Consider the following 15,128-nt stretch of genomic DNA (forward strand, 5'->3'; position numbering starts at 1 on the left):
GACTATATTAATCTCGTTCTTTCGTTTTAGGTCCAGGTCAGTCAGATTTGTAAACGATGTTGATAACGTTTTTTTCTGTACAAGATGTCGTAATCTACGTCAAATCACCGTTTTTCTTTTTGAAATGTGTGAATGTTAGTTTTGCTTTCTGTTATAGTCGTATACCAACTCCATTTTCGCAATTAGTGTTACTTTGGAGGGTATTTAAATGATTATAAAGTTGCTACCAATTGTGATTTTTATGTATATTATGCATTTAGAACAAAATCTTTTTAGTTTGTAACAACCACTAAGGAGAAATGCTAAGTATTAATAACTCTTTTTAATAATTGTATTGTATATGTACATTTAAATTTTATTGGAATGTTCGTTGCTCACTGAACTCAGTTCTATATTAGTCACATAAATAAAATATATTGTGAATATTGTTATACCAATATGTGCCTGTAGTAATTATTTATTATTTTTAAATAAAATTATTAATAATTTTTAGGTATCCGAAATAGTCCCACAGATTTCCAGAAAGACTTTTCTTTGGTTACTTTCAATCTCCAATTTACAAAATATTTCAATTAAAAGGCCTCCCATAAAGGTCTAAGACTTCTTCATAAATCTTGGTAAGAGTTTCAACAATGAAGTCTTCAAAAGAGGAACTTCACGCAGTCCTTAACTGTGTCCAAAGTTTTTTTTAGTTCTGGAAAGATCATCAATAGTTTTGAAGGTCCTGATAAGTCATGCCAAAAATCAATGTAAAACACATCGTCAAATGTTCTGAATTTATAATGAATTTTCTGAAACCTGACATCCCTCAATGGGCCTAAGGTTCAAAAAGTGTAATCGAAATCGCTGATTTTATTTGCGAAACGGAGACTTCTTCCTGCCTGGGGATGGGGTGAAAAGGAACCTCCACCAATTCTTATCCCCTAATACTCGTCATTATACAGGGTGATTCAAAATTGAGTGCAAAGATTTTAAGGACCTATTTACCAGCCAAAAATAAGAAATTTTTTTCATATAATCGTATGTCCTAACTTGCTTTGTTTTCTAGATACAGGGTGTAAAATTTTTTTTAAATATCGATTTTTATTTATTTTATTCCCAATAAAGGAAGGCTCGTGTGACGACAAATAAGCCTACTAAATTTTATTTAAATCCGCTGAAAGGTTTTTGAATAATTGATAAAAAGCCAATTTTTTTAAAACTTTACACCCTGTATCTAGAAAACGAAGCAAAGTTAGGACATAGTTAAAATCACTTTTCACTTTTCGTGTATGGCATATTCACACAGATTTGTCCGACCACTCCACAGGACTTACAGCATTGTATTAAATTATTACAGTAATATGTTGGGGTGGTCTGGATTTTGGATTACGACACCCGTACATAGGCCTCAAATTCGGGCCCTTTCTACTACCTCACTGACTAGCGTCGACGGACTGCACAACGTCACTCAAGCCACAACACACAAATAAACCAAAAGGACGTTGGAAGCCCTGTGCAAAAGCGCACCAGGCTATACGTAACGATAAGGTTCCTTGAAGGCTTCTTTTGCATGGCGACCATCTCTTTCACGTTCCATGGAGATCTAGGGGAAGCAGACCCAGAAGGGCTGTGCTCCAACCTTTTATACTGGCCTTTGGTTAGAGCTGTGGTGTGCCCTTCTTCGTCTGCGGTTGGGTCGATATGTTGAGTCATCCGACCTCTGCCTTCTTTTATAAAGAGAAACTGTTAAAGTGTTAAGGTACCTTTACACTATAATATATCTCACATGATTTTTTATATGATAGGTATGTTATATGATATTTACTACCAACATATTTTTCATAAGAGTTTTAATGTTTTAATTTACACTTGACAGGTTTTTCATATGACTTTAATACAAGAAGCTACGAAACCATATATAACTTCTCTAAATTAAAATGTTCCAAGTTCAAAGATTGCGCTACTAGTTCAAAAGTTACAGCCCTTTGAATTTTCTCTCGAAATTGGTTTCTAGTCTATAACTTTTGATTGAGAAGTCTGTTCGAAAAAGTACGAATTGTTTTGGATTCTACGCACCAAAATTAATAAGAAAAAGTGTTTTCCCGAGAAATTTTGGTGCAGTCGATTTTTGGAAAAAATGAAGGTTATACACAGCCTTTTTTTGCCCCGAAAAAAAAATTGGCTCAGATCGTCCCGGGAAAAAATTTTTCTTATAGAACGTGGCCTGTAGAATCCATAATTTCAAACAGTTCCAAGATTGGGCTACTAGTTCAAAAGTTACAGCTAGGGAATGCAATCCCGCAACAAAATCTCAATCCCGGTATTTGCGGGATCGTTAGATGTTAATCCCGCGGGAACCCGGTATTTGCGGGATCCCGCAAAATTTTAAATAAATGGCAAATAAGCAATTTTGTGCGGTTAACTTCTGTATTAAAATAGATCGCTAATTATCACAATAAGTATTCAACAAAAAAGTACCTTCAGGCTAACTTAGAACTCAAAAAAATCACCTGTAAAGCACAAATAGGTGAACTTCTAAAGTGCCTCAAAAATCATACTACATTTTTAAGGAAAAAAGTTTAACAATTATTTTAAAAATAATTTCTCCGTTATGCGTTTCATTAACAAAGCAAACAGAGTCGTCCCCTTGGTCGACATTAAGGATGAGTGTACTCTTATTTGAAAGATTACCCCAAACATTTGAAGGGTTAATTACCAATCAAGACACTATTTGATGATGTGTGTCTGAAAACACCACTACAACCAGACAACCAAATACCAATATGCTCGTAAATATTTATTGCTCGATTTATTGTTTATGTAGGTAATTTATTCTTGCATTAGTAACTAATATACCCATAATCATTGATTATACACACCTATAATCAATGATATAATCAAAAGTTTACTGGTTTACTCAAGTATTCAGCCTTTTCAGATAAGTACAACAGTAAAATGCCAAAAGTAACCATAAAAGGGCGGGATCACTTTGGATATTTAAAATAAGTCATGTCATTTGTCATGGAGAAATAGAAACATCCTTATTCCACGATTTACGTATTATTTCCATATTTTTCCTTATGATTTGTCTTATGACAGCCAAAATACCCAAAATAGTATAGTGTAAACACAAATCTGAATGCTTATCATATGACAAATCGCATGAGAGGTATGATAGTGTGAAGGTACCTTTACAGAGGAAAAGTGAAACGTATAAAGTTCTCATATAAGTAGAAATAAACCGTAATCTTAGAATATAATACTTTTTATATTCAAAGCTGTAATGAGGAGTTGTCTTGTTGGTAGTGAAATGATTAATCTTCTAAACAATCCTTAGAATCATTCATTTAGCTATGCAGGAAATACTTAAAGAAGCAAGGAATCTATAAAAACTATTTTTTCATAGATTTCATGTAGCCATTTACACTTTTACGTTTTAAATTTATTTCGCCTTCTCCTGTTACTAAAACTGAGGTAATAGAATGCGCCCTCGTAAAATAGAACGTAACCAAAATGCATATATATACTCTTATATATATGCCAAAATGTGTGGTAGTGAAAGGTTATGTTCAACTGTTTTGAGGTTATGTTGTACTCATTTTTAAAAACATGGGACGAAAAATACCCGGAAAGAAGCATAGGGGTGTGCGAGACCCGGAAAAGCAACGGGAATTAAGGCTTCAAAGGTAAGGATTGTTATTTCACACTCCTATGATCTAATAGCCATTATAGCCTTAAAGGGAAAATTAACGCTCCCCCTGTAAATCCAGACGTACAAGAAATTCCTAGAAGTCTAAATCGTTTAATCGCCTTAAAGAAAAAGAGTTCAGAACAGAGGAAGCCGAAAAAGAAGCGAAACCAGTTCAATATCGAACGGGAAAAAGGAGAATCGGAAAGAGACTACCTTAGTCGCGTTGAAAGCATCTGTGACGATATCATAGAAGAAAATCGCCACCTCGATTTTACACGAAACGATAAAACTGGCGAAGTAAGTAGCTCAGTTTGGAATTCTCATTCTTAGCCGTTCTTTAAGATTGAAAATTTCACTGAGAGAGACGAAGATGAAGCGGTGAACAATCGGAAACGTAAACGTGACGGCAAGCTGAAGAAATTGGAAGAAGAACTTCTTAAGCCTAAAGTAACCAAATCGCAGAAACGTAAAATGAAACGTTTGCAAAAACAGCAGGAGCGTGAATCACGCGACGAGGTTGATTTCGCGAGTAAGAAGGATAATATCAAGTTTGGAGAGATTGTGCACGCGCCGCCTAATTTAGTTAAGCCAAGATATGCATCGAAGGAAGGAGGTGCTGCTCGGGTAAGATTGTGAACAGTTTAGATACTTTCATTTAGGTTGCGATTTCTTGATTAGCCTGGCAGAAAAAACTTGCTATTGAAGACGATAGTTGATGATAAAAATGATAGAAGTAAAACTATTGACAAAAAAGGAACTGCAAGTAAAGTTATTGACAAAAAGGGTAAACGAAAAAATCTGCCAAATGCTTTGAGAAGAAAAATGGAGAAACAACAAACCGAAATTATTAATGCGTATAGAATGCTGAAAAGCAAAAGGCAAAAGGGAGATTAAGGCAAACATTGTAAATTACAAAATAAATTATAATTTTGCTTTAATATTTTTTTGGTCATTCCACTGCACAAGTAGACAAGTTATCGAAAGGGGTGCCTACCATATATGCTCCATGTTGGGCGCCAAATAATTTTGTTGGTTTTGTACCAAATTTTAGTTTGCTCAATACTGGTGCTGGAAGAACTAATTTGCTGTACTTGTTACTTTGTTTGTTCTGGAAAGGGTTGTTATAGTTATAGGTATTTATAAAATAATTACACACTGTTAGAAAAAATATGCAAAAACCAATAAGACACCCTAATTCTTTTAAATTATTCTACTTCTAACAAATTATATACAGATATATTTATGCGTGTATTGTTTTTCCCTTTGTCTACCTTTAAATAAATCTCTTCTGAAGTGCGCCTAATTTTATGCATTCAATATAACTTCTTAAAACAAATGAAGATCTTGCTGCCATGTTAATTAATTTGAATATTGTTGCTATGATTGATGAACTCCTACATTGTGTAATCGGTTCCTTTATTAGTTGGAGCGTAAGACATAATCGGGAGGGGAATGAAATAAAATGCAGAATTTTGTGCACACGAGACAATACCAGGGAAACCTTCTACGGGACAAAAACCCCGGTATAGCCAACTACAGCAACAAAATGTAAGAGGAAATGCATAAATAATCAAATGCAGGTTACAAATTCATGATCGTGATCAGTGTAATTACGCAACTCACGATAAGCATAACTTAACAAAGTGTTGTATCTTAAAGTCTGTGCTAATTGTACACATAAATAAAAATCAAAATACAGTAACCGATTTATTATAGAGTAAGTATAACTTTATCTTTCTTTTAGCTTTTTAATTAAAATTTTTGCACCCGCAGTCTTTTGCTTCTCCAATATTTTTAAATGTGCATTCAATTTTGATTTCAACTCATCCTGTTCCTCATTCGTACTGTTTTCGTAGAGGGCGACTAAAAGAAAACAGCCGCGATTCAAAGTTAACCATTTTTGCATCTAAAATAAAAGAAATTAAATCCGAGGCAAAAATCTAAAACTAAACCCACCGTTTCGGATGATATCTCTGCGAGCAGTGTCTTCCCAAAGGTTACCTTGCCGTCTGCTGCAAGTGTCTTATCGTGTTGCAACAATTTTTTCAGCATCATGTGCAAAGCGGGACTCTCGACCGCTAACTGCTCGCCTTCCTTTTCAATGCACCATTCGATATTCGTGACCGTTTTTGCAACTGCGCCCAGAATGTCGCCGAGAAAGTTATCTGGAGCTGAACGCAAAATTGTAGATCAAATAAACGACACTGACGGCGACTTACCGGCTTTTATAATCGCCAAAGTAACCAACGTTACCGACGGCGTCGAGAGCCAAAATTCTGGTTTTGCGATGACTTCATTCGTTAACATAAATATTACATAATTTAAGAGCTCTTGCCGCCGTTGCGTAACGTCCTTTTTGCTCGTCGAAACCGTGCGGCCTGCATCTAACTCTTGAATAAATTGTGGATGAAAATGTGCTGAATCGCCTGGGGCGATTAGCCACAATAATACCTGGAAACATCAATTAGATAATATTTAGCAGAGTTGCATTAATTATTACGTACTAGAACAATGACGCGCAAAAAATATTTTCTTTATTTTATGCAGATGTTTTATAGGTTTGAATAAGTAGGCTAAGCCGCTCTTTAATAGTAAGGGTAGCTAAAGTAAAACGAATGATTGTGCATTCAAATACTCTCATTATTTTTTCAAATGGGACGCGGAGTACGATATAAAATGAAGTTCAGAACATATGACAATTGACAATGCTGTTTCTATGGAAATTACCGCGATGTCCTAAGCTTGCTATTTTTAACGTCTAAATTAAATTCAGTTGTTTCCTATCACAACTTTGATTATAAGAAAGCGGAAAATTGTAGATTGATCATTATCATCAACAGCACGGAAAAGTGAGTGCGAAATATATGCAAAAAACAAACATGAATCACAAGTCATCTATCAGGTCTCGGAGCATGTATGAGACCTTTTTGTTCTCCCTCCCTGGACTAAACAGAAAATTGTACCTTCCGAGAATGTTCATCTGCCACTAATTCATTAATATCAGTCGTCAATTGGGATATAATCATTTTGTTTAACAACACCGTATCATCGACGGTATCCAGGAGTGTGATCACCATACAATGCCCGTGTTCATGTTTCGACAGCTCAGTAATATGTTCCTTGACAGCTTTCATAATCACCTAGAAATCGATTAATAAATAAATTAGCAGAAAGCGTCTACAAACCTTTTTCTCCTTATTCGTACTGTGCCAAATGCATTGCATAGCGGCACGGGCACCATCCCTACTGTTACTTATGACGACAATATGTGGAGCCAATTGAGTTATAAGCTCAGCCTTATCCTCCGAGTTACACTCTGACAAGTACTGGTAGATTACGGTTTGTACGAGGGCGGAATCTAACAACTCCTTATTTAGTACCTTCAGTAAATTCGATTTGGTAGTCTGAAGTGCGGCGTCTCGCATGGTCGGACTGTCTCTATACACGTCTTTCAAATGTTTCACGCTGGGATCCTTTGCGTTTTTATAAATATCTCCGAAAAACTCTTGCATTAAATCATGCTTGTGTTGCGGCGTGGCCCACGTAGAGTACGCGTACTCGAACACAGACGCGCTAATCAGATGACTGCAAAATTTCACAGCGTTACCATACATTTTCTTAATGGCCGCCGAACGAATGTCACCGTTCCCATACTTGAGCATACTCTTAAGACAGTTTCGGCCATATTTCGAATGCAACATTTCCACGGTGACGGGTATGAGCTCGTCGGAAATCGCCTTGCGAATACTCTCATTGCCAAACTTAAACAAGAATTGGACTATACGTGCCATGTCATGCGCAAAAATCACTTTGCAATACTGGCCTTTGCCGACAATCAGATCGTGCAGCTTAGAAATTGATTTGTTACGTTCGCCTAGGTTTCCTCGTAGGCTTCTCTGTCGCAATACTTCAAAAATTTTCTTCGCCTCCACGATGGTGTCGTAAAATTTATTAGTTTGCTTACGCTTCAATCGTAATTCCTTCTTCTTTTGCTTAAAATTACGCCAATCTGGTTTTTCGGTTGTGGTCTGAGTGGGACGTTTAGATCCACTCTTACCTTTTGGTTTAACATGCTCAGTTTTCAGTTTCTTCTTTGGGGCTTCTTTTGTGGTACTAGACTCAGATTCCCTTTTCTTACTGATCGAGGTTTTAGCTGTAGATTTCACATCCTCAACACTGTCGGTTTTCGGTTGCACTTGCTTAGTTTTTAGTTTCTTTTTCGGTTTCTCTTTTAATGAATCAGATTCAATCTCCCTTTTCTTGCTGTTGATCATTTTAATTTCAATCAAATTCTTCTAAACTGTTGTGATTCAAATTCAATACATTTTCACGTGTGAAAAAAGAGGTTAGGAAAGACCACAGAGTACAGAAAACATGGAGGTTCATTGTGGTGAAATGATATACAGGATGTGTCATATCATGAGTACGAAATTTCTCACTTGCATGGCTTACTGCTTGTTAAAAGTTTATTACTCGGGGGTGACACCGATTTCAAGCAAATCGCACGAGGGAGGTCCCACGACACTAAAAACAACAACAAATCTTCCGCTGTTTATATAATAGCTTTCAACAAATTCTTTCAAAAAAATTCGGTAAGTTCTACTGGAACGTAATTACTTAATTTTTGGTCCTTCCAGTGCCCTTTGATTGGAATGTTCAAAATCAAACTATTCTTACGTGAAAATTTTCCAAATATAATGTCTCTGATTAATGTAACACAACGTTCCATAAAAATAATTAAATTACTTATAAGACGATCTGGGAGGTTGCGTCTGATGCTGGCGGCGTTTCCACGTGAGATGGCAAGGGATATTCCTTGAAGTAGGAAAGTTTTAGCATGGATATGTCTCCGGACTCCATCTATTGTTGGAATTGTTGGCACGGGATATTCCTTGAAGTACGAAAGTTTTAGCATGGATATGTCTCCGGACTCCATCTATTGTTGAAATTTTAACCACGCCATTCTACCGCGCCGTGATTTTTGATTGTCGATTGTCGACCTTCATCTTTCTTTTCTGTCGAGAACCATATTTCATCCATATTTTATTCATCTCTGGCAATTGTATTCATTAAATTAGGCATTCTGGTATAATTAGTAAACGGATTCACTTTTAACTCCGTAGAGAGGATATAATTTGCGTATTTCCTTCCTTATCGTAAGTACTTACCGCCATTTGCGTTTCATTTACTTATTGAAGTGTATTTTTTCTTTAGGTTCGGTTGTGTATAACAATACGACAATTTTCCATCCACAATTGTTGCTTCATCTATAATGTAATGAGCCCCCGTATTTAAGAGGTATGTACATTTTAGGGTATCAAAAAGAGGGGTTACCTTTGATTTCTTTTAGGGTTTTAATTTTAGTTCAATCTCAAATTTAATTCAACTGTAAGGACCATCTGTTGAGGTACGACTATGCAACCTTGGGTTAAATTCACTGTTGCCATGACATATCTTCCACCTGCTCAATGTTCTAAGTATAAGTATCTATCGCCAACTATCACCCTTCTGGTATAGTTGTGTACTGGATATTAGTTCTAACTTCTACAACTGTTTGTGTCTGGGTAAAAGGTACGGTTTTGCTGGGGCCGTCGACGGCCGCCGTTTACAGTGGCCAAGGAAACCACGTCCATAATAAATAACGATGTGCAGTGGTCCGTCGACGGCTCCAGCAACCATGGTAACGACAGGATGCGTACATGGACTTGCTTTCAAAATCAAGTTAGTAACAAAAACCGATTTTTGAAAAACGTCAAATTAAGATGAACACTTTCTTAATCAAAAGATTATTGCACATCGGCAGAAATAAGGCATACTCAAAGAAGGCAACGGGACCGAGCGCGTCATATACGGTTTACGATCACATATACGATGCCGTGGTTGTGGGCGCCGGAGGTGGCGGTTTACGAGCCGCTTTCGGTTTGGTGGCGTCGTGCTACAAGACGGCAGTGATTACGAAGATGTTCCCCACGCGATCGCACACCGTCGCCGCTCAAGGTGGCATCAACGCCGCTATAGGTAAGCACGCCGGCGTGAAGAACTAAAAGGGAAAATTAGTCCAATAGGTAGTATGGGCGAAGATCATTGGGATTGGCATTTTTACGATAGCGTGAAAGGTTCGGATTGGCTAGGCGATCAGAACGCTATTCACTACATGTGCGAAAATGCGCCGAATGCGATACTGGAGCTCGAGAACTACGGTATGCCGTTCTCGCGTACGAAAGAGGGAAAAATTTACCAGCGCCAATTTGGTGGACAGTCACTTAATCGGGGAACAGGAGGGATAGCTACCAGAACTTGTGCTGTGGCCGATCGGACTGGACATAGTATGCTTCATACGCTCTACGGCGAATCTCTGAAGTATGATTGCCATTACTACATCGAATACTTCGTAATTGACATAATGATGCATAAGGGTGCTTGCGTTGGAGTCGTGGCTTTGTCAATGGACGATGGGACTTTGCATCGATTTTTTGCTAAAAGCACTGTACTTACTACACTTGAGCTGTTTTACAAACTAACACCCGCTATATATTATAGGTAATCGCGACTGGTGGATTCGGAAGGACTTACGCCCAATGCACGGGTGCACATATGTGTACTGGTGACGGTATCGGAATGTTGACACGTGCCGGAATGCACATGCAAGACATGGAATTTATTCAATTTCATCCAACTGGAATATACGGAAGCGGTTGCCTGATGACCGAAGGATGCAGAGGAGAGGGTGGTTTTCTGGTTAACGGAAAGGGGGAACGGTTTATGCAAAACTACGCCCCTAACGCTTTGGAATTGGCTTCTAGAGATGTTGTATCTAGAGCAATGACAATCGAAATTCGGGAGGGTATAATCTTGTACTTTGTGATCAATTGCCCGCACCTCACGTTTTAGGGAGGGGATGTGGCAAGAACAAGGACTACATACATCTGCAACTGCACCATCTTCCCAAAGAGACTTTGACAGTACGACTTCCCGGCATTACGGAGACTGCAAAAATCTTCGCCGGAGTGGATGTTACCAAAGAGTCTGTGCCGGTATTACCGACTGTTCATTACTGTATGGGAGGAATACCTACGACTTATATGGGCGAGGTAAATGAAGTTTCCTCGGTATGTTTGGGTAATCGAATTCTGTAGGTATTATCAAAACAAGGCGAAGATTTCTGCAAAGTGCCCGGATTGTATGCTTGCGGAGAAAATGCTTGCGCCAGCGTACACGGTGCCAATCGGTTAGGGGCCAATTCTCTTTTAGAAGTCGTCATATTTGGCCGTGCTTGCGCCCACGCCATTAGAAACAATTGTAAACCTGGCGACAAGATTGGAGATATTTGCAAGGTAGGCGTTTAGCCATCAACTTTACGAAATTATTGAATATTTTAGGACATTGGGGAAGAGTCTATAGCTCTTCTTGATAATGTGAGGTATGCGGAGGGTTGTACATCGGTGGCGCAACTTCGCTTGGAGATGCAGAAAATTATGCAGGACGACATGGCCGTGTTTAGAATTGAGGAATCTCTACAAAAGGGAGCGAAGGATATAGTCGAACTTTACTGCCGTTTGTGCGATATGAAGGTAACAGATCGCGGACTTATTTGGAACTCGGATTTGACTGAAGGCCTCGAACTTAAAAACCTCATGCTGTGTGCCGTACAAATAGCAACTGGCGCAGCAAATCGAAAAGAATCTAGGGGCGCCCACGCGAGAGACGACTATCCATTAAGAGTGGACGAGTATGATTATTCAAAGCCCATCGAGGCTCAAGAAAAGAAACCATTGTCTGACCATTGGAGAAAGCATACCATTACAACTATGGATCACGAAACTGGCGAATGTAAACTATCGTATCGACCTGTAATCGACCACACGCTTCGCGAAGACGTGCCTTGGATTCCACCAGTACTTCGCAAATATTAAAATTTTGTTCAGTTTTGTGTCTTCAAATTATATTTTTGCTCATTTAAGTTTATAAATTCAAGACGAAAATCACACTTTACTTCTTTTACCAAATACTCGACGTTCACGGGGTGAGAAAACCCAATTGGACTTGAGTTTTAGCACAGCCAAACCCCGAATGGTTGATCACTCGCACTGAGCGCTACGTGCGCCGCCGCCGGCTCACAACCGAATCCATTCAAAAATCTACATCTACATCTACATCTACATCCCATACGCGTTTAATTTTGTAATCTTGCATTTCCTAGGCTTTTGCAGCACGTAATTCAGCAATTTTGGTTTGCGTATAGAACCCCCCGATGACGCATGAAAAAATGATCGCCATTTTGTAACGTACTTACGGACTTTTAAAAACCTAGGATTACTAAAATTTGGGGTTGATCGATTCTTTTTGACACCGGTATACTTTCTAATACCCGTACATAAAGCTGCCTAAACCCTAGCGAAATGAAGCTTGCAACCCTACAAAAATTAAATAGTATATTATATACCGCGGGACTGAAGTAGTACTTTTAATCCCGAAGGTAAAGTTTATGGCCCGACCGAAGGGAGGGCCATAATTTACCTGAGGGATTAAGACCACTACTTCAGTCGCAAGGTATATACGATATTTTTCGTACTTCCGAAACCGAAACACTTAATATGTATGGAGTTAGAGAACGGGTTCTTTCAAAAAATCGCTGCTTAACAAGTTACCATAGGAACGTTGCGTTGGTATGACAATCCCTATGCTATGGTAACAAAAATAATTTGGAAAACTGTCATTGCTAGTGTCATAATTTTGGTGGTGGGTGACAAAGGTGTATTTGATATTGATAAAAAGCAGCCAAAGTAGGTAAAGAATTGATACCACCGAAATCCAAAAAACTATATGAGCAGCAGTACGATGCGTTTAAGAAGTAGTGCCGCATACAAAATGTGGAACAACCTACTGAAATTGCCTTGTTAGTAATTTCATCCTTCCGGGATTTCGTCTAAATTTAATCCCGGCGGGACAAAAAGTGACACTTCAGTACTTGTCATAAAGGAGTGAAGTTCTTACTTTAGTCCCGGAAGTACGAAAAAGATTAAATTACGCTACTTAATTCTTCTGTTATATAATTTAATGCGCTGCATACAGTGTGCCATGGAAAAATAGGCTAAAAACTTGCGGGGGGGGGGGGTGGAACTTGTAGTTTTATCCTTCATGGTACTCTAATGAAAGGTCTCAACGAAAGGAATTAATTTCTACCAACCATAACCCTCCTCCTCGACCTCTTATCGTGATTGAGTATATGCCCTTAGACCTCAAGAACGGATTGTCGGAAGAGGGTATCACAAAGGGCGATTGAGACGTCTGCAAGAAATATATCCATTGGTGATGTCAAAACAAAAGCTATTTCGGTAAAAAATGCGCTTTATCTGCACAAGAGTTGTGCACAATTTATAACGGGCGATCAAAAATGAGTTGCTGTCGAGTCACCTTTGGAAGTTCAAGTTAAGTACGATTTCCCATGTAAACAAAAATTCCAAAGGTGACTCGACGGCAACTCATTTTTGATCGCATAGTACTTGTTTATTTATGGATTACACATGTGACACGGTAGACCCACGAACTTATAAATTAAGATGGACTGCTGATCAAACAGTTGCATAGCGGTAGAAATGGCCCTAGCGTGGGCGCGGCCATGATGTGCACTTTTTAGTTATTTTCTAGGGGAATTTTCCTAGTGCTCAAGTTTTGAGACTATTGGCAGCCTTGGAAAATGACATGTGTCATAGTAATTTATTTAGAAAACGTGAAGTTAATGCTTGTTTATTAGTTGATTTGAATTTCGCGCCAAGTGAGAGCACATCATGGCTGCCCCCATGTAGGTGTCATTTGTCAATTCAGCATTAGCAGTCCATCTTAATTTATAAGTTCGTGGGTAGACCTCTCTGATACAAAACTGGGTCAAGGAGTAGGTATTTTGCAGTTAATATAACAGCTTTTTGTAGATTACATGGATGCTGAATACTCACCGTTTTTAAGTTTTCCCTGTGACTAGTTAGAAAGTTCATAGATAAAAACCAGACAAAATGTATGTATTTAGAAATAGAAAAAGGATAAATGATAGTATAATAAAATTGAAACTGTTAAACAAGTATATGTCGAGAAAGCATTTGATGAACAATGCCAATAGATTTCTTTAATTTGTACTTACAAGTATAAAATAGGTACACTTAAACACTGATTTTGTTATTCAGAAACAGATAAAAGTACAATAAAAAAAAATCGTAATAAAGTAATATCCATGATTATTGCAAGCACTAAAACTTAACACGTTATTTCTTGCCCAAAGCTTTTTGCGTTTGTGCAGTTTTCTGTTTCGCTGCCTCTTCTTTTTCTGAAAGTAAGAATTTGCTTTTAGCGTCTAGAAATAAATCATTTACAACAAACCTTTCTTTTCTATTTCTCTACGTTTCTGCGCCTCTTCTCTTTGTTGCCTAATAATAGCGAGCCTGGCAAGGTCGGCACGCGCCTGATCAGTCTTGCCTTCGGCGTGAAGTTTCTGATAGTGAGCCTGCGCCCTTTGCTTTTCGATTTCTTCGCGTTCGCGTCTAGATAATTGGGGTTTTTCGGGTTCGGCATCCGCCTTAAGCGTGGTTATTTTCTTACTTTTCCTCTGCGCCCTGTTCGGATTCTCTATTTCTATTAAATTAGATACGCCCTTAACTTTGGAATCGTCCTCGTCACTACTCTCATCCTCGCTACCCGACGAGCCCTCTTCGCTAATTCGTTTGTCGCCGCTACCGGTCGCTTCCTCCTCCTCGTCGCTACCGCTCTCGTTCTTTTGTTTGCGCCATTTTTTCTGTTCGTCCCTTCTGCGCTCCTCTTCTAGTTCTTCGGGGTTGGTGAAACGTCGATTACGTCCTTTGTGACTTGTAAATTTGCCTGCAGGAAGTGTTTGGTTAGACTTAGTTTGGGGAGAGAAAGTTGTCAATTTTTACCTCGTGGCATTTTATAATTGTGGCTATTATATAATTTAATGCCTGACGATTACAAAAAGCTCTGTATGTTCTAATCGAAGGGGACAAAACAAAAATTCGGGTTTTGGTACCTACAGATAAAACAGGAACAAGAAAAATGTTGGTTATATCAATAGTGCCAACCTAAGGACTATCCACGTGCCACACAATGCAACAAAATTTTGTATACAGGGTGCTACACGATTCATAAGAAATGCCACACATGTAACACATTCTTATCAAGATCGTTTATTGTTATAATTTCAATTCTTATTAAACAAAAGGCACAAATATTTCTGAACGTGCTTTCTGACGACTAATACATTTGTCGTTCCTTTAATGGCAGCTGGAATTTTGACTCAGTAGATTAATACAAAGCTTTATAATATTTTCATCAAGACTCGTTTGATGACCACTTTCTCTTTCCTTGTTCTGATTTACAAAAATTGAACGATCGCCCCTCATTCCCAATCTCATAAGCCGCCTGATTAAATTTAAGGTTTTTTTCTGTTTTA

At 38.3% G+C, this 15,128-nt stretch overlaps 5 protein-coding genes across 11 annotated transcripts in view; 3 read left to right on the forward strand and 2 right to left on the reverse strand.

Moving 5' to 3' along the window:
• LOC116177635 overlaps positions 1-488 on the forward strand; it is an 84,912-nt gene extending 84,424 nt beyond the window's left edge. For all 7 annotated transcript variants that reach the window (XM_031496648.1, XM_031496645.1, XM_031496650.1 and 4 more), the window contains one exon: positions 31-488. The gene's annotated coding sequence lies outside the window, so the exon portion shown is untranslated. The remainder of the gene's footprint in view (positions 1-30) is intronic.
• A 3,036-nt stretch (positions 489-3,524) lies between these two features.
• Positions 3,525-4,916, forward strand: LOC116178124 (coiled-coil domain-containing protein 137). Its single transcript, XM_031497506.1, has 4 exons — positions 3,525-3,668; positions 3,715-3,970; positions 4,016-4,297; positions 4,352-4,916. Exons 1-4 carry the CDS (start codon positions 3,592-3,594, stop codon positions 4,565-4,567), a joined length of 831 nt encoding a protein of 276 aa, XP_031353366.1. The 5' UTR covers positions 3,525-3,591; the 3' UTR covers positions 4,568-4,916.
• Positions 4,917-5,367: 451 nt separating this feature from the next.
• Positions 5,368-8,044, reverse strand: LOC116178123 (protein penguin). The gene is made up of 5 exons (XM_031497505.1): positions 6,859-8,044; positions 6,637-6,813; positions 5,893-6,124; positions 5,630-5,844; positions 5,368-5,579 (listed from the first exon to the last, which is right to left on the reverse strand). The coding sequence occupies exons 1-5, from the start codon at positions 7,945-7,947 to the stop codon at positions 5,403-5,405; spliced, it is 1,890 nt and encodes a 629-aa protein (XP_031353365.1). The 5' UTR covers positions 7,948-8,044; the 3' UTR covers positions 5,368-5,402.
• Positions 8,045-8,725: 681 nt separating this feature from the next.
• LOC116178122 (succinate dehydrogenase [ubiquinone] flavoprotein subunit, mitochondrial-like) lies at positions 8,726-11,633 on the forward strand. The gene is made up of 6 exons (XM_031497503.1): positions 8,726-9,691; positions 9,739-10,160; positions 10,214-10,517; positions 10,565-10,764; positions 10,810-11,007; positions 11,053-11,633. Exons 1-6 carry the CDS (start codon positions 9,436-9,438, stop codon positions 11,584-11,586), a joined length of 1,914 nt encoding a protein of 637 aa, XP_031353363.1. The 5' UTR covers positions 8,726-9,435; the 3' UTR covers positions 11,587-11,633.
• A 2,102-nt stretch (positions 11,634-13,735) lies between these two features.
• LOC116179611 (28 kDa heat- and acid-stable phosphoprotein) lies at positions 13,736-14,753 on the reverse strand. The gene is made up of 3 exons (XM_031499414.1): positions 14,596-14,753; positions 14,045-14,539; positions 13,736-13,991 (listed from the first exon to the last, which is right to left on the reverse strand). The coding sequence occupies exons 1-3, from the start codon at positions 14,603-14,605 to the stop codon at positions 13,930-13,932; spliced, it is 567 nt and encodes a 188-aa protein (XP_031355274.1). The 5' UTR covers positions 14,606-14,753; the 3' UTR covers positions 13,736-13,929.
• Positions 14,754-15,128: the final 375 nt, after the last annotated feature.

This window comes from Photinus pyralis, unplaced genomic scaffold (assembly GCF_008802855.1).
Source record: "Photinus pyralis isolate 1611_PpyrPB1 unplaced genomic scaffold, Ppyr1.3 Ppyr1.4_LG8, whole genome shotgun sequence".
Taxonomy (NCBI): Eukaryota; Metazoa; Arthropoda; class Insecta; order Coleoptera; family Lampyridae; genus Photinus; species Photinus pyralis.

What these genes read in the sequence shown, in the direction of transcription:
- LOC116178124 (XM_031497506.1), top strand. Translation starts at nt 3,592, where the DNA reads ATGGGACGAAAAATACCCGGAAAGAAGCATAGGGGTGTGCGAGACCCG. An exon ending in CGGGAATTAAGGCTTCAAAG is followed by an intron (nt 3,669 to 3,714) that starts GTAAGGATTGTT and finishes TAGCCATTATAG; the next exon opens with CCTTAAAGGGAAAATTAACG. An exon ending in AGGAAGGAGGTGCTGCTCGG is followed by an intron (nt 4,298 to 4,351) that starts GTAAGATTGTGA and finishes TTTCTTGATTAG; the next exon opens with CCTGGCAGAAAAAACTTGCT.
- LOC116178123 (XM_031497505.1), bottom strand. Translation starts at nt 7,947, where the DNA reads ATGATCAACAGCAAGAAAAGGGAGATTGAATCTGATTCATTAAAAGAG. An exon ending in GTACGAATAAGGAGAAAAAG is followed by an intron (nt 6,814 to 6,858) that starts GTTTGTAGACGC and finishes ATCGATTTCTAG; the next exon opens with GTGATTATGAAAGCTGTCAA. An exon ending in TTTGGCGATTATAAAAGCCG is followed by an intron (nt 5,845 to 5,892) that starts GTAAGTCGCCGT and finishes TTTTGCGTTCAG; the next exon opens with CTCCAGATAACTTTCTCGGC.
- LOC116178122 (XM_031497503.1), top strand. Translation starts at nt 9,436, where the DNA reads ATGAACACTTTCTTAATCAAAAGATTATTGCACATCGGCAGAAATAAG. An exon ending in GACAATCGAAATTCGGGAGG is followed by an intron (nt 10,518 to 10,564) that starts GTATAATCTTGT and finishes CTCACGTTTTAG; the next exon opens with GGAGGGGATGTGGCAAGAAC. An exon ending in AGATTGGAGATATTTGCAAG is followed by an intron (nt 11,008 to 11,052) that starts GTAGGCGTTTAG and finishes TGAATATTTTAG; the next exon opens with GACATTGGGGAAGAGTCTAT.
- LOC116179611 (XM_031499414.1), bottom strand. An exon ending in TAGAGAAATAGAAAAGAAAG is followed by an intron (nt 13,992 to 14,044) that starts GTTTGTTGTAAA and finishes TCTTACTTTCAG; the next exon opens with AAAAAGAAGAGGCAGCGAAA.